This window comes from Cervus canadensis, chromosome 33 (assembly GCF_019320065.1).
Source record: "Cervus canadensis isolate Bull #8, Minnesota chromosome 33, ASM1932006v1, whole genome shotgun sequence".
Lineage (NCBI taxonomy): Eukaryota > Metazoa > Chordata > Mammalia > Artiodactyla > Cervidae > Cervus > Cervus canadensis.
The window spans coordinates 37,190,562-37,208,222 of NC_057418.1; the positions used below are offsets into that span (position 1 = coordinate 37,190,562).

A 17,661-nucleotide genomic window follows, 5' to 3' on the forward strand; every position below is an offset into this window, starting at 1 on the left:
TAGTAAAGTAATGCTAAAAATTCTCCAAGCCAGGCTTCAGCAATACATGAACTGTGAACTTCCAGATGTTCAGGCTGGTTTTAGAAATGGCAGAGGAACCAGAGATCAAATTGCCAACATCCGCTGGATCATCGAAAAAGCAAGAAAGTTCCAGAAAAACATCTATTTCTGCTTAATTGACTATGTCAAAGCCTTTGACTGTGTGGATCACAATAAACTGTGGAAAATTCTGAAGGGGATGGGAATACCAGACCACCTGACCTGCCTCTTGAGAAACCTGTGTGCAGGTCAGGAAGCAGCAGTTAGAACTGGACATGGAACAACAGACTGGTTCCAAATAGGAAAAGGAGTATGTCAAGCGTGTATATTGTCACCCGGCTTATTTAACTTATATGCAGAGTACATCATGAGAAATGCTGGTCTGGAGGAAGCACAAGCTGGAATGAAGATTGCCGGGAGAAATATCAATAACCTCAGATACGCAGATGACACCACCCTTATGGCAGAAAGTGAAGAAGAACTAAAAAGCCTTTTGATGAAAGTGGAAGAGGAGAGTGGAAAAAGTTGCCTTAAAGCTCAGCCTTCAGAAAACCAAGATCATGGCATCTGGTCTCATCACTTCATGGCAAATAGATGGGGAAACAGTGGAAACAGTGGCTGACTTTATTTTTTTGGACTCCACAATCACTGCAGATCACTGCAGATGGTGATTGCAGAAATTAAAAGACGCTTGCTCTTTGGATGCAAAGTTATGACCAACCTAGACAGCATATTAAAAAGCAGAGACATTACTTTGTCAACAAAGGTCCATCTAGTCAAGGCTATGGTTTTTCCAGTAGTCATGTGTGGATGTGAGAGTTGGACTATAAAGAAAGCTGAGTGCTGAAGGATTAATGCTTTTGAACTGTGATATTGGAGAAGACTCTTGAGAGTCCCTTGGACTACAAGGAGATCCAATCAGTCCATCCTAAAAGAGATCAGTCCTGGGTGTTCATTAGAAGGACTGATGCTGAAGCTCCAATACTTTGGCCACCTGATGTGAAGAGCTGGCTCATTGGAAAAGACCCTGATGCTGGGAGGGATTGGGGGCAGGAGGAGAAGGGGACGAGAGAGGATGAGATGGTTGGATGGCATCACGGACTCGATGGACATGGGTTTGGGTGGACTCTGGGAGTTGGTGATGGACAGGGAGGCCTGGCACGCTGCGGTTCATGGGGTCGCAAAGAGTCAGACACGACTGAGCAGCTGAACTGAACCCGCATGTACAACACTGTGTTTCTACTTCATCTCCACGCCCTTGTTTTCCCACCGGTCACCACACAGAGGATTCCTTTCCCTGTTCCTCCCTCCCACCTTTCCTTCCACTTTCCCAGTCTGTCTCTATCTCTGGGGGTTGCTTTTTGTTTATTCATTTATTTATTTTGTTCCTGTGGGGACCAAGGAGGTAGCACCCAGCGGGCTCCGATGGGGAGGGTCTACATTCCAGACTGCAGAGCTGTCTCCCACAACACAGGCGGTGCTGAGCCTCCATGAAGGATGTGACCCAGCTCTTCCGACAGTGTCCAGGCTCTCAGCGGTGGCGGGGGTCATTCAAAGGGGCTTCCTCCCAGGCAGAGCTGACGGGCACTGGACATGGCCCCGGCAGGCTGGAGTACTGTGCAGGGCGGGGGTCCAGAGTCCAGAGCCCTGCAGCCCGCTGCGTCCCCGGACGCCTTTCAGGGGTGCCTTGGTGCTCGAGGGGCTTCCAGCCCCCATGCCAGCCTTTCATTTTGTAAACCTTCATTCTCTATCTTCATTAGTGTTTTGTGTTAACCCCCCACCCCTGCTGCACCCCCACACTGTTTTTGGAGGAGCCTGGTGGGCTGCAGTCCATGGGGTCGCAAAGAGTCGAACACGACTGAGTGACTAACACAAGTAAAGGTGTGACTTCATCTGTTTTAAGGCAGCTTTGAAAGCAGGACTCTTCCACATGGAGTGTTCACAGGTTCAAAGACAGCTTTTGGTGAGAAATGCCCAGGGCTTTTGCTACAAATTGTTCCAGGAGGTATGCAAGAGTAAGTCCAAGCGTTTGGATGTGGGAGCACTGCTCCATGGAGTGGACATTTGGCACTGAGCCCCGGGCCCCTGAGGACGTGCTGACCCGAGGATGCAGCCCTCGCTGGGGCTCTGCCTCCGCCAGGACCCTCTGGCATGTGATACGTGACCCGCTGGCCTGACGCAGCAGCACAAACCCAGACTGTCTTGCCCGCTCTGCTCGCTGAGGCGGAGCTTCAGGGCAGCCCCTGCTGGTCCGCCCCTGCCCCCCGCCGCCCAGACAGGGACTTCCAGCTCCACCAGCTTCCGCCGACCAAGCCCACTGGCCCCTCTGGGACGGTCCAGATGGATGCCTAGGGGAGTGCAGGCTTTAGTCCCAAGAGAAACGATGCTCCTGTGAAGGACATTATTACACATTTTCTGATGGAAATGCAAGTTCGTAAGTGCAGTCCTCTCTGGACTCTATGTTCACTCCCTAGACCCAGCTTCATCACGCCGTCAAGCCAGGAGACCCCGCGTTGTTGGGGCCACAGTTTCAAATGGTGCCGGTCACTGAGTCAGACGTGGATGAAGCATGTTTTTAAAGCGTCTCTTGTGGCAGTGGTGCTCAAGCAGCTTTAATTTGCGGTTACAGTCTTTCTTAGTTGTTGTCAGGTGCTTGGAGGAAGGCTGAGGATTCTTGCGTGGAGGGTCCTGGGCAGACTTGAGGTTTTAGAGGGCTGCGGTGGGCGTGGGGGCCCTGAGCACAGAGAGTGAAGCAGAGGTCAGTGTTGGAGCTGCAGGGCTGGTGAGGAAAGTGGCGAATCTCCATCGGAGGGACGGTTGCGGTCAGCGTGGTCCTGAGCCCCAGCCCGCCCCATCCTGGCGGACGGGACGCCAGGAAGACAGTGCAGGATCGGGCAGCAAATCATGTGGGGTCTGTAATGTTTAGTCACTAACCTCAAAACAGCTCTGAAGTCCAGAATGTTGTCTTGTTATCAGTCAGGCTATTTGTGACTCAAACAAAGAGAAGAATTTGAAATTCAGGCAAAGAGTTGAAGTGATACAAGGAAGAAGCAAACTTTTTTCTTTAAAGGAGAAAATGACTCTCGTGTGTTTTTGTTCGTGCATGTGTACTCTGAGCTGGACCCGGGTGGACCTGGCATGCCGACCGTGGGGTCCAGAGGGCTTGGCACCCTCACCCTAGAAAGGTTTCAGAAGTGGACACTTTCAGTATAGAGTTTTCTTTGTTTAGATTCAGCCATAGTTTCTTGTCTCATTCATCAAATTGTCGACCGAATTCTCCATTTTTGGCTCTGAGTGGCAGGTCTGGACATAGAGGGAAAAAAACAAAACAAAACCCAAGACAAGTTGCTTGAGTCACTTCCAAAGTCTGACCCGACCTTCTGCTTCTGCAAGACCCAGCCTTTGGTGACTTGCCCAAATTCTGCCAAGGACATAACTGCTTCCATTCTGTAGGGAAGAATGTTTAGAAAAATCATCGAGGCAGCTTTTCTTACTGTGTTATCTGTGAAGGTTCATGCTAGCCTTTGCATTGAAACTGATTAAAACTGGGACTTGGCTTGGTCCTGAGATGCAGACGTTCGAGCAGATTCCTGGAGGCGTCCACTTTCCGCCTCGGTGGAGCAGAGAGTCTGCAGGCCTGTGACTGGCATGGTGGCTGAGGAGGGCGCTTCCCCGGAGGTGGGGTGATGTCTACCTCTTATCCCTCATGCCTGGGTTACATTTCCCCCGAATCACAAGGGTGCGGAGATGGCACAGGTCCCTTTTCCATTTGCTGCCTGGTGCAGGGGTGGGGCTGGGACTGTGAGCGGGGGCGGCTGCAGCCCACTCCCCCATCCCAGGCCGCACGCAGCCCCACTCTGTCACCTCAAAAAAGCTGTGCTTCCATGTTGGGTCTCCGAGGAGGTGATCGCCTCATGCATTTGATTAAAACCCAGGGGGCCCAGGGACTGGCTGGTGGGTCACTGGGCATCCTTGGCCGTGCCCTTCACCTCCTGTTTCCTCGTCTGCATTGTGGACCATCACGTCGTTTTGCGGTTACTGTTGTTGCGTGCTGGGGTTCTCCCACACTCTGTGCGTGTGGCCCTGTCCCTCGCTTTCTCCTCCCCTGCCTCATCTCCCCTCTCCTCTCCTGTCTCCCCTCCCCCCTCCCCTCCTGCTCCTCCTCTTCAGCAGGCTTTGCTGTGATGAGGGGTCTGACCCGGCAGAAGGAAGGGAGGGAAGCCAGGGCAGGTGCAGAGCCTCTGCAGACGTGAAGGGCAGGATGCGGACCTCCAAGCCCAGGCTCCGTCTCTGCTGCAGGGACCCAGGCACGGATTGGCATTTAGGGAGGTGGCAGAAATCGCCTTTGACTGAACTCTCTGGGATGGCTACGAAAACACTGGCTCACTCTTAATGTCTTAAAAGTGTAGCAAAAGGCAACCTCACTTGAAATCCAATCAAGGTCATGGGTGCTTTAAAGTGTAATTTACAAGCACGTCGTAGAGCAGAGGCTTATTTTTTATGACGGAGATGAAGGGCTTTTTACGGGTTTGTGGTGTGAACACACAGGCTGTCTACCTGGCTGTCTAGCCTGGCCCTTTCTTCAGTTCCTCGTAAAGGGTGTGAGAGGGCTGAGCTGTAGAGAAAGGCATCGAAGGGAGATGAACCGGGAGGCTGGGAAGGAAGCTTTCTCCCCTGGAGGGGAGGCCTGTGTCTGGACGCCCAGGCCCAGCCCAAGCCTCCTGGCCTGCGGGTCGCTGGGCCCAGGCTGCCCGCTCGCTCCTTCCTCTGGGTGGATGCTGGGCTGCGGGGTGAGGGGTGCTGCGTCCACTGGTGTTTCATGCCGAGCTCCAGGGGCAGAGACCTCCCTGCACCCCTGGGTCGCCTGGATTAGCCGGGCTTTGGTCTGCTTATGTAGCCGAGATTCCATCCGCCATTCCTCATTCACGGGATGTCGCCTTAGATCCTGCGGGTCTGGGGCAGGTGCCCCTCTGGGTGGTGCCATGTGCGTGTCCGCCAGGCACGTGGCTGTCATCCCTGGGGCTGCAGTAAGAACCTTGTCCCTGTTGCTGCGTTCCCAGCCCGAGAACACTTCCCAGTCAGCAGCTGTCCTTCCAGCCCTGGCTCAGCCCCCGCAGGAAGGCGGCCGTTGTCTCAGGGAACAGTTCAGAAATGCTCTCAGCAATACCTGCCTGCACTGCTGGGTCCACCGGTGGAGAGCGGGCCGTGCGTAAAGAAAGGCGTGTGTCCAAAAGCGGGAAGCGATGCTTCTGTACCCAGCATCACCGCTCCCTGCTGAGTCGTAAATAGACACACGCGATTCCCGGGCACGGTGACCTCGGTTCTCTGACACACGCTGGGGCGCTGAGCTGACCCTGGCGGTCGGAGCCCCTCCAGGGGGTGGCTGGCACCACGTGGGCCCGGCCACACCTCCTCGGGAGCCCCCTCTCTGGGAAGGACATGCTCTCTCCCCGCCCTGGCCCCGTGGTCGGTCTCGTCGAGTTGACTGGGGGGGAGGTGCCCACACAGCCTCACGTCACGTCTGGTGCTGGAACAAGGATGGGAAGAAGGGCCAGTGTGCCAGGCTTTGAGAGAAGACAGTCACTGCTGACTCCTCCTCTGTGGTTTTAAAAAATGCTTCATGTACCCATTTCACGGTCAGGGATCATTCCAGACCTTGTGCTCAGGAGAAGAGCCAGGCAAAGTCTGAGGAGACAGGGAGGGGAAGATGAAGCCCATGGATCGGGAACCATCACTGGTGACCCTCATCCTGGGAACAGCACCTGCAGGTCAGGACACCTCGTTATCACGGGGACGTGTGTCCTCAGATGCTCCTGTTTCTTAGCTCCCTGGGGACAGTCCCCAGCGTGGGAGTCGAGGAGAGCCTGTGCCTCCCGTAAGCAGATTCCTACTTCTGTCACTGTCAGACCTCCTCTCTCGTCACCAGCGCTTTATTTTATAAGCTCCTTGAGGGTAAAAGCAGCGCTTCTCACAGAAGGTGTGGCTAACAGTTACCACACAGATGTTTGAGGACGTGCTGTTGTCCTTGAGAAGTGTAGGGGTTGCGGGACACCCACCGTCTCTCGAGTACATATCCCACTGAACATATCAGATAGTGCCAATTCCTGGCGCACATGCTGGGCTCAGACAACCCACCCAAAGGAGAACTAAAACTGAAGGTCCGAGTGCGGCACGTCCAGCCAAGGAGCCTCAGGCATGAGAGCACCGGGAGGAGGCCTCTCCGAGCCCGACTTCCTCTGACCACGTCTCCAGGAGAACAACTCCCGGGGTCCCTTAGGCGTGGGCTTCAGCCAAGATCTGATGCTCACCAGTGCATTATTGAATGTTAAGTAATCAAAGCACAGCCTCAATCCTAAAATCCTCTTTGTTTAGAATAAAAAAAGCTTGTAGAACCTATGAAAATAAATATATAAAATAAGTGAATATTAGAAAAGATGAAAAGCTAGAGCTAATACACAGGAGTAGTGATTTTTTTTGCTTTTAGTCTTAAGGTTGGAAATATTTGTGCTTTTCCTTTAGGGCCTTTTGTGAGAGTGAACTCACTGTGTCCCGCATTGGTGTCCTAAAGTATGAACATGTGTGCGCGCGCACGCTCAGTCGCTCAGTCGTGTCCCACTCTTTGCGACCTCATGGACCGTAGCCCACCAGGCTCCTCTGTCCATGGGATTCTCCAGGCAAGAATCCTGGAGTGGGTTGTCAGGCCCTCCCCCAGGGGACCTTCCCAACCCAGGAATTGAACCCAGGTCTCCCACATTGCAGGTGGATTCTTGACCCCTGAGCCGCCAGGAAAGCCCAAACACGTATGCGGAGGCGTCCTGAGTGTGTCTCTCCTGCAGCGCGGGGCCTCCTGGTGCCCCCCAGTCATCTTCTTTTTTTGTAAATCCTGTTGTTGTTCATTTTCGGCTGTGCTCGGGCTCTGTCGCTGTCCCCTAGCCTTCTCGCGCTGTGGCGAGCAGGGGCCCCTCTCTGGTTGCGGTGCTGAGTTCTCACCGCGGCGGCGTCTCAGGCTGCCAAGCGCGGGTGCCAGGCTCACAGCCTCAGTGATTGCAGCGCACAGGCTCGGTCGCTCTGCAGCAGACTGACCCCCCTGGACCGGGGGTGGAGCCCGAGGCCCCCGCACTGACAGGCAGCCTCCTAACCCCTGGACCACCAGGGACGTCCGAACACCGTCATGTCGACCGTGACACTCAATTCCCAGCTGGTGGGGATGTCTATAAAGATACGTTTTCTGTACTTTTTTATTAGCCAGAGGTATGTTTTAAGCATGCTTTAAGAAACTTTTCTGATTACCTCTGTTTAATGTCTTTAACATTTGAACTGCATACAAAGTTAAAAATTAAGAACAAGGCACTTATTAAATTAAGGCAGGTGGTCCTGAGGTGGGAGTGTGGGGGTGGGAAGTGGGGTCAGTAAAGTTTCAGGAACTCCAGGTGCTGGGACCCCTTCTGGACCCTGGGGCCCCAGGTGGGATGCCGGGACCCCAAGGCCTGAGATGGGCTTGTTGTACATGTTTTGGGCACGTCAGTTCTTGGGAAATAGCACGCCAGCTCCGCGTCTAGCTGAGGAGAGCCTGGACTAGGAAGGAGCCTGGCATTCTGGCCGAGTGGAAGTGCAGGCCTGTGGACTCGAGGGTGGGTGGAGGTCAGGGCAGACCTCACAGACTGTCGGAGCCTGCAGAGCGGAGAGCCCGGTCCCTCACATTCCTGGCTGCAGACTGTCTCCCGGCCGAGTCCCGAGTCTCAGGGCCTCCACACAGTGCCAGAGTCTGCAGACCTCCCCTTCTCTCCTTCACATCTCTGCTGTGGGTTAAACTGTAAGGACCAGTGTCCCACCATCCTATCTCCCACCTCTATGACTGACCCACCGAGGATGGTCTGATCCTATGCCTCGCTTTCTCCTGCCCATCTGCAGGAGGAGTCTCCCTCCAGGGAACAAACCCACTTCCTCTGCACACAGGGATGGAGGTGATGTTCCAGCTCCGGGACACGAGGTTTGTGCAGGGAGCTCGTTGCAGCTCCCCCCGCCTGCCAGTAACACACAGGAAAAAAGAATAGCATGATTCATCCTGTGTTTGCGTTCACTTTCAGGCAAAGGTAATTGAGAAAGAAATTATGAACCACTCAGCTGCTTTTATGTGGTCCAAAATATCATACATGAAATTAAGGGATTTAAAATCTGCAGACTGAAGGTGGGAGGAGAAGGGGACGACAGAGGATGAGATGGCTGGATGGCATCACTGACTCGATGGACATGGGTTTGAGCAGACTCCGGGAGTTGGTGATGGACAGGGAGGCCTGGCGTGCTGTAGTCCATGGGGTCGCCAAGAGTCAGACACGACTGAGAGACTGAACTGAACTGAACTGAAAATTCACGTAGGTTAGCAATTTGTAGATTGTGTTAGTCTTCAGGCAAGAGTGGGTTTAATCCGCTCAGAGACAGTTATCAGTGTTTGTCCTCACGTTTCTAGAGGAACAGGTGCAACTTAATTCCAGTTTCTCACAACCTTTGGAGGCAGCAGATGGCAGCTCTCGCTTCTGACCCACACCCTGCAGGTCAAATGTGTTCATGTCACTCTGGGAAATTGCACAAAACTAGGCTTCCCTGAAAATTTGTGTGATAAATTCTTAAAAGTTTGGGAGAAGGCAGACTTCCAAAACTTGAGGAGTTAAAACTGTGAACAGGGAAGCAGATAATTACAGTGGGATGAACACGCGTGCAGGTGCACACACAGCTCCTCAGAGGGATCCAAAAATCAGAGAACGGTTTCTTATTTCCATTTCACGTTATTTCTCACCTATGTTAGTTTCACAGACATTTGAAATAATAAACCCGCCAGATGAAGTTTTTAAGCCCACTCAGTGCCAGATGCTTTAAAGCCCGGTTGATGTCTCTCACTGTCCCCTGACCCTTCACCGCATCTTGTCACCCGGTCAGCCGTGGACCCTCAGCCCCGCTTCCCCTGACCCGCAGCCCCTAGACCTCACCTGCTGGGCAACGCGTGGACCTCGGTTAGGCATGGTGTTGGCTGACACGGTCCAACACTGTGTACTATGTACAACACCATCCAATGAGGACATGGCCAGTCTGCCTTCCCTGTCTCGGTGTTGGCTTTCCTCTCGAGGGCGATCCTGAGTGTGCTGGGTGACGGGAGAGTAGCAGATGCCAGTTACCACGTGGAGTGGAGTTTCCCAACGTGGTCGAGGTCTCAGCCCCGAAAATGTTTCCATCTGTGTTTGCAAGAAAAAGGGAAAAGATGAAACAGTCAAGTTGCTGAAGTCAGTGATTTCTACACCAAAAACGTCTATTTTTAAAAATAAAGATGTCTCATAGACAGGGCAGAACGCATTCATTTCAGGAGTTAACAAGTGAAATAGTTTTTAAGGCATCAGCTATGAACCAGGTTCCTGGGGCCACACAGAGCCTGTGTCTGGGGGGCAGCAGCCACCGGCTCACTGCCGAGGAGCTCGCTGGGCCCGGGGACTGAGGCTGGGATGTGGACACCCGCTCACGCAGGTCAGGCCAGGATTATAACCCGAGTGTCTGCACAGGACTCTGACAGGATGCCAAGTATTTTCCTTGGATTTCACAGATAAATGAAATCAACTGAGCATTTCCAAGCCAAGCAGGATGCTGGGTTTTGCCTTAGATGTATAAATAAATGGTTGCAGCCCTTCTGCTTCCAACTTGGAGAGGGGCCGTCTGGCTCCCCCCTCCACGAGTGTCTCTTTAACGGGCGGTCAGGTCTCCGTGGAAGGTCCTGGTGCGGGGTTGTCCCTGCCCTGAGCCGCCCCGACCCGAGCCCTCTGGGCCTGCTCCACGTCCAGCAGGGAGTGAGCCTGCGGGTGGACACAAATACGCGGTGACTCTGGGTCCCGTCACGGAGCCTGCCGGCCGCCGTTTCCCCAGCATGAGGTTTACGGGCACTGGGGGCCATGCCAGGCCCTACAGGCAGAGGGAATGGAGGTGAGCTGCTGTGGGGGAGGCCGGGCCCCCTCGAGTGGGCACCTGCTGTCCCCAGGTGAGCGACCCGCTGAGCTGGGCCCAGGGCTCGGAGGCTGCTGGCCACAACGCGTGGTCTGCAGGCAGGACGTGGAGCTCTGTGGTGGTCGCTGCAGCCCGCGGCCCGAGGGGGCGAGCATGAGGGAGGCTAGGGACGCTCTGTGCTTCCTGGGAAACCCGACAGCCGGGGGCCCGGCTCCCTTCGTCCCCCAGCTCTGAGGCTCCTCGGGAGGCCCAGTCCAGTTCCTGGTACCGCTGTCACTTCTCATATAACCAGAAGCCACTTCTTAATCATGCGTGCTCTGCATTTTTCCTTCGAATTTTTGCTCATTTTTACAAACGTCGTGGAGGATGAGCAGGCGCAGGACTCCTGTGTTCCCAGGAGGAGGCGTCCTCCCAGGAGAGCTGGGGAAAGCTGGGGGCTGAGGTGCAGGCAGGAGGTGAAGCCTGTGGTCCTCGCCCCCCTCCACCCTTGGTCTACCAGCCTTTGGGACCTCCTGGCCCTGACGTGTTATCATTGTTGTCCAGTTGCTAAGTCGTGTCTGACTCTGTGCGACCCCATGGACTGCACCACGTGAGGCTTCCCTGTCCTTCACCGTTTCCCGGAGTTCGCTCAAACTCACGTCGATTGAGTCGACGATGCCATCCAGCCATCTCATCCTCTGTGTGGGGACTATTTTCCCAGCATGCTGACCACAGTGGGTGCTGCCCCGGCCCTATTTGTTCACACACATATTCAGAGTTGGTGCAGCTGTTTCTGTTTCATGAGGAGCTCTCCTTGAAACCAGCAGCCGCAGGTCTCTGAGTGTGAGGTCGCCCGGCATCTGTCTCCCCGTCAGGGGAGGACGTGGACCCGTGCACCGGGGTCTGCTGGATCTTAGGGTTGCTCACCCCTGAGTCCCAGGCCTCCGCCTGGGTCTGAGCACAGCTTGTGGAGGAAGCACAGCGCTGTCGTCGGGGCGTCCGTCGCAGGTTGGCGTTGCGTGTGCGATTCTTAGCTGTTCACACTAAAGCGCGTGTCCACGTCCACGCAGCGTGGGCGGGAATCGTCTCGGGAGCAGTAGCTCCATTTCTTGGCGCCTAAACCATCTTGTCCTTTTCTTTACTCAGGTGAAGTTTAGTGTCTTTGCAAATAAAAATGAAAGGTATTCTTTTGTTGGACTGACGTGACCTCTCAACTGCACAATATAATCCTTAGCAGGAAGATACCTGCACTTTAAAGTCTGTAATTTACACCATGGTAAAAAAAAAATGCTAATAGCAGCACTGACTTAATATTTCTTGGTTTAGAAGTAGATTAAACTTTCAATGTTAACTGTTCTGTGCGTTAAAGCTTTCTAAATCTTTTAGATGCGATTAGTCTTGTGTATCATGATGAATATATCTCATTTTCTGATTAAAAACCTTTACCTCATTTGGGGGATATGATTAAATTGGCAGCAAAGGTAACCGGGGTTGATCCCCACTGAAGTCATACTCACCACACAAAAGGCCGGGATCACTCATCCTTACAGCCGTCCAGGCCCGAGCGGTGCCCTCGGTTCGGCTTTCCCCAGACACTGGCCCACGTTCGTCTCTGGTGTCCGGATGCCAGCGGGTGTGGGGATTCCCGGGGGCGCAGCTGGGCCGGGGTGGGCGGTGCACACCCTCTGGGGCACCCCTGCCCTACCCAGGTGGGAACCAGCCTGTCCGGCAGAGCGCCGGCCTGAAGCTCAGCACCCTCAGGCCTGCTTGCTGCCCTCTGTCCTCTCGGCAGTCGACAGGCTGCTCTGGGGGAGCCCAGAGCTGTGCTGAGGGGTGCTACCCTGCCCTGAAGCGGGCGATGACCACCACGTCCACATGACCATCCCAGACGCGCTGTGCCGAGGGCGCTGCCTGCCCTGGAGCGGACGATGACCTCGTCAGATGACCGTCCCAGACCGGCTGTGACAAGGGGCGCTGCCCGTCCTGGAGTGGGCAATGACCACTGCATCAGATGACCGTCCCAGACACGCTTGCAGCCGCAGGTCTGCTGCTCCCTCCCCAGGGAGTGGTTAATGTGATATTTTATTTTTTCCTTGAAAAGTAACGGTCTCCCTGGGGGTTTCCCCTGTAGATCACAATCTCCTTTGCTAATTGTATTCGTAGGGGAACAACACAGCTCTTTTTTCACCCTCCCCCGACCCTTTGGGATTCGCATCTGTTTTCTGATATGTGTATTTAACGAAGTGGAAACCAGCGTAAATGGATTCCTGATACAGGCAATTAACATGTGCTTGAATAATAATAACAAAAACTCAAGTGTCAAAAGGAGGTTTGTGAAACCCCGAGCTCTCCGACTGTGTAAACAGGCGGGTCTCGAGTGACTTGGCTGCCACACTCAGCGCTGCTGTCCAGTCCAGTCAGAGGCTTCCTCCTGCTTCTCAGAGCCCAGGAAAGACGTGCCCAGCTGCATCTCTTCATCCCAAAACGCTGAGGGTGGAGGGGGCTTGGGGACCGTTCAGTGACCTCTCGGAGGTGAAGAGCATTGTGGAATGTTAAGCTTCAGGTGAACTCCTCTGCAGAATCACTCGAGGGCCATGAGCCAGCTTCTGTCTCAGGTTCATCCGACCGGATGCCAGCGAGTCCTGCCCCAGCCCTGTGAGCCTGGGTTTCCCAGCCTCGGGGCTTCCTACCTAACGGGGGCAGTGATGCCACCTGCCAGGGACTGCCGCTTTGGGGGCCAGTGAGATGGTAATGCCCATCTCTTGGTGTTGTGAAATAATTCAAGAAATCTTAGAGACTGTAGTTTTCAGAAGCTGGAGTTTAAAATCAACATGTGTGGGCAGCAGCGTACTTGCAGGTGTTCCAACGAACTCACTGATATAAGGTGCCTGACCCCCAGACCTCTGAGTCCTAAACCAGCCCTTCTTTCCATCACAGGGAAGTCTGCTGTACTCTGTGAGTTCTGGGAAATGTGAACAGATGTCTGTACTTGTTTTTTTTCTCTTTTTTCTCAGGTTGTCCTGGTGCCAAAAAGAACGAGTTTCTGACGAGTGTGCTGGACGCGCTGTCCACGGACATGGTCCACGCGGTCTCCGACCCCTCCTCCCCTGGCAGGTGGGTTGCCCTTGACCTTGGAGCAGGGGGCTAGGACGGAGCCTGGTGGTCTGGGGCTCTCAGAAGCTGGAAGGCAGGGTCCAGCCACTGGAGTCTCGGGGGTCAGCTTAGCGGGCACAGCAGAGCCCGGAGCGGAGGAGACCCCTCCCCAAGCGTGAGGTCCTTGCCTGGAGGAGGTTTGCTGGGCAGGTTTTCCTGTGATGCGATCAGTCCTGTGAGGATGTTGCTGGCGTGGGACCAGGCCGAGGCCCTGGGGCTTCCCCAGGTTCCATCAGGCGGAGGGCGCTGACGCTGGCCGGGGGAGACGGGGGCCTGGGAGAACCCGGCCAAGGGGGCTCCCTGCTTCAGAATGGTGTTTCAGAGCCAGTGACTGGATTTTATAAATACATCCCATTAAATTGTTTGATTTAAAATTCTCGAAATAGGATTTCTTTAGTAAAATATATATGATGTAACATTCGCCCTCTCAACCCTTTCCGGGGCTGCGATTCAGGGGTGTTAATTGCGTTATCTCTGCTCAGAGTCTGATCTCTGAACCTCGGGGGGCTTGCCCTGAGCGCCTGGCAGATGCACTTGGTTCTGGGGCTGAGGCTTTGAGCTCCGCTTCCTGAGACATGGTCGAGTCCCCGAAGCTGACCTGTGTCTGTGGGTGACTGTCCGCCCACAGGAGGGTCATATCCAGGGTTTAATGGACGTGGTGTCTCAAGCACTGGCTCTCCCCTGTTAATTAGCGATCATCAGTCTCTTTATCTCAAAGCACGTTTTCTGATTGGGAACCTCACTGTCTGTATTTTCTTAGATCACTGGCCTTCCTCCCCAAACCTTGATTATTCCATCTCTTCTAGCTGATCTAAGATTTCTGGTCCCCTTGACTCAAAGCCCCCCCTCTGGGTCTCTCTCTCTGTCTCTACTTAAGAGTCAGAATGGGGAAGAATAAAGGGCAGGGCTATGAATCCAGTAGAAAGTTAAACTGTACAAAACCACCCAAAGTTCAAATTGACATCTTATATTCTCAGAAAGATTACTCTTCTCTGTAAGACTACAGTTGAAAACAGTAAGTGAATTTCCATCCTAGAAGGTCCTCTGAAAGTTTGAGAAACAGTCAACAGTCTCAGAAAGCCCTAATACCCAGGAACGTCTGGTGTTTGGCTCACTCTTGATGCTCATAGCAACACAGAGATTGACAGCTGGCTGAGGAAGCAGGACCAGGGCCTCCCTGAGCGCCTGCCGGCATCTTCCACTTAGTAAGAAACCACGACATAAGATCAGGGTTTCCACGATCAGCCTTGAACGCAGAACTTCTGGAGGAGTTTTTAACTTATATCTTAAAATACCAAGCTTTCTTTTTCAATCCAGGGTAGGATGTCTGGTTACCACTTTAGGACACACGTTAGTTTTTACCTTTTAGTTTACCTGTGACATCAACGGCCTGCCCAGGAGCGCAGTTAGAGGCGTAGGAAGCCTCAGGGTGCAGGTAGTAGAGATGCGCACCCGTGATCCGAGTGGCGGTCCACGGGGCCTGGTCCTCGAGACCTGCCAACACCCGGTGTGCGACAGGCCTGTACAAACTCACTGTGCCACTTGCAAGTTTGAAACCAACTTGAAAATGTTTGCCAAATCTCTTTTTTAAGTTATTAAAAAAAATCATTCTTATATTGAAGGGCAAAGCCAGGCAGCCTTATGCCTCAGGAAGGAGAAGGTGACAAGCAGGTCCCTCCATTGGGGAAATTCAGAGCTGGGCGGGGATGCCTTTCTGGACAGACCAGGACCGGGGCAGGGGTCCTGACCACCCACGTGTCTTCCAGGCTCTCAGAACCTGACCCCAGCCACACGCTGGAGGAGCGGGTGGTCCACTGGTATTTCAAACTGCTGGATAAAAACAACAGCGGGGACATCGGCAAAAAGGAAATCAAGCCCTTCAAGAGATTTCTTCGGAAGAAGTCCAAACCCAAGAAATGCGTGAAGAAGTTTGTGGAGTACTGCGACGTGAATAACGACAAGTCCATCTCCCTGCAAGAGCTGATGGGCTGCCTGGGCGCGACCAGAGAGGAAGGCAAGGCGGACACAAGGAAGCGCCACAGTAAGCCTTTCTCCTTACTTTGCAGCCACCCCCGTCCACTCTCCATGCCTCTGCTGAGAGTTAAGACGAGAAACGGTCCCAATAGTCTGAGGGTGGAGGCAAGTGTGATGTGCAATCTGACTGTAGGTCCCCTGCTCACGGAAATGCTGGCAGACCCTCGGGGAGTGGTCGGGGGAGCAGGCTTGGAAAGGAGAGAGCTCAGTTGTGTCTAGAGACGCATCTTAACTCTTCTGTCCTCGGGAGGGGTGGGGAGCCTGCCCTCCCCAAGTGGCCAACTTCTGATGCTGAAGAGCAAACTGGGGACCCCTGGGAGCCACTTGGGGACCCCAGGCATGGCCCCCGACCAAACCTTCAGTCTGATAATTAGCCGCTCAATCATTCCTGTTTCCAAACGGTCGTTTCCGCGGTTGAAACCGTTTCAGCTGTGCTGCCGGTTGGGCAAGTCTCTTCCGGACCCCGAGCGCTGTTCCGAGCGCTGGACCACCAGCCAACACCTTGGTCCCTGGGGCCGGGTGGGGTCCACGGGGCCTCTCCCACCACTGCTGCGTTATGATCCCATCTTCCTGTTGCCGAACTTGCAGCACATTTGAAACGTGAAGCAACTCTGAGAGCAGAGTCTGGAGCATCGGTAGATGGTGGTCTATATGCCTCCCTGTATTTGTAGCTCGACTGGGATGGGAAAGCCCTGGCCCCTGTGGTGGTAGTTTAGTTGCTAAGTTGGGTCCGACTCTTGTGACCCCATGGACTATAGCCCGCCAGGCTCCTCTGTCCATGGGATTCTCCAGGCAAGAACACTGGAGTGGGTTGCCATTGCCTTCTCCAGGGAATCTTCCCCACCCAGGAATCGAACCCAGGTCTTTTCCTTGCAGGCAAATTCTTTACTGACTGAGCTACGAGGACTGATGGCCCCTGATCTCCCCCAAATAATCTAACGTAGTAAAAATGACAATTTGTTAAAACATGAGCATTGGCGATTTGGATAAAAAATTAGCTGATTTGCAGCTCCTTTCTTTTTCTTTTTTTTTGTGCTGAATTTCTCTTAGTTTTTTCCTACTGTTAGTTTTCTTCAATTTTATTATTGTTTATTTTTTCCTATCCTGTGTCATTTGAAATAGGGAGAAGTCAAAGAAGAATAAATATTCAGGAGAGATTATTTCTAAATACCCAAGCTGTTACGGGTTTCTTTTCTTTTTTTTTGCTCACTACCTAACAATACATTTTTATCCTAAAAAATATGAGAAATCAAATAAAGAACATGCATAACATGTGATCTTTTATTTTGAGACAAACATCAGACCAGATCTATAGCTTTCCAAATACGCTTTCTGTTCATATATGCATGCAGTTGTTGGCATCGTGACCGCGACTGAACAGCAAATACGTGCATATTTATGCGCTGTGGTTGTCACTACAAACGGGGTCATGATATGTATACTTAATCACGTTCATTTTTGCTTTAAGCAATTAAACAAGATTTTGCATTTAAATTTTTGCAACCAAGACATATTATTGGGAGCATGATCTCAATTTTCGCTATTAGAAAAAAATGCAAAAATGAAAAAATATCCTGAAAAATATTGAGAAAAGATAGAACATAGAAAAAATATTTCCCAAGGGTTCAGGAAAAAATTCACAAAAGATGACATCATGTCTTCATGATTCTTGTACAGAAAATGACAATTGTACAGAACATCAGCAATTAGGAAATGCTCATTTTTCAGCAAATTGTTTTTCACCCAAATTGCCATGCTGGCTATATTCTCTCAGGCGTATTGCCTTACATCTCAATGTCCAGTCTCACCTGGAAGTGACCAGTATCATTTGATACCACGACATCACCCCCACCCCCCACCCACCATCCATCGCTAAGCTTCACATTGGGAGCTGGGAGGTACACGCTCCTTTTTTCACTGAAAACTGTTTTCATTGATGTGGCATGGCTTCATATTTATTTTAATGATGTACATTCTGTTTCATTCAGATTAATTAGCAGGTTATTTTTTTGCCCTTTATGTATTTTTAAAAACTCCTTCATGGAGTTTTTCCCTACTCTGTCTTGAGTGGAATATTTCACCCAGGGTCATTAATGAAATTTATATTCCATTCATCTATAGAGCAAAATTCTAGACTCATAGAAATGTTAACTTTTCTTGCTGTAACTTAGCTTTAATCTGTGGCTACCTCCAATGATCAGTAGACTATTTACTGTAAAAGAAACCAAGAAAAATCTGGCAATTGTTGAAAGCCCAGTTGGTTAGAATAGATTCAAAGTATCAGTTTAATATTCTCTGAATTTGAACTAATGGCCCAACACCTGCTTTCTCTATAAAGTTGTCATTGCAGGCCAAACAAAGTGGAGAGTGGCAACAGCTATTATCCAGATCCTTGAATCATTCAAACCTACAAGTGAAAGAAATAGTCCATTTAGCTACTACTTACTCGATATTTTTCTAATTTGCTTAATA

At 52.2% G+C, this 17,661-nt stretch overlaps 1 protein-coding gene across 2 annotated transcripts in view; it reads left to right on the plus strand.

Moving 5' to 3' along the window:
- SMOC2 (SPARC related modular calcium binding 2) overlaps nucleotides 1–17,661 on the plus strand; it is a 162,768-nt gene that overhangs the window by 140,299 nt on the left and 4,808 nt on the right. For both annotated transcript variants that reach the window (XM_043457456.1, XM_043457457.1), the window contains exons 10-11: nucleotides 13,017–13,116; nucleotides 14,922–15,196. In XM_043457456.1, coding sequence (XP_043313391.1) covers nucleotides 13,017–13,116; nucleotides 14,922–15,196 — 375 coding nt within the window. The remainder of the gene's footprint in view (nucleotides 1–13,016; nucleotides 13,117–14,921; nucleotides 15,197–17,661) is intronic.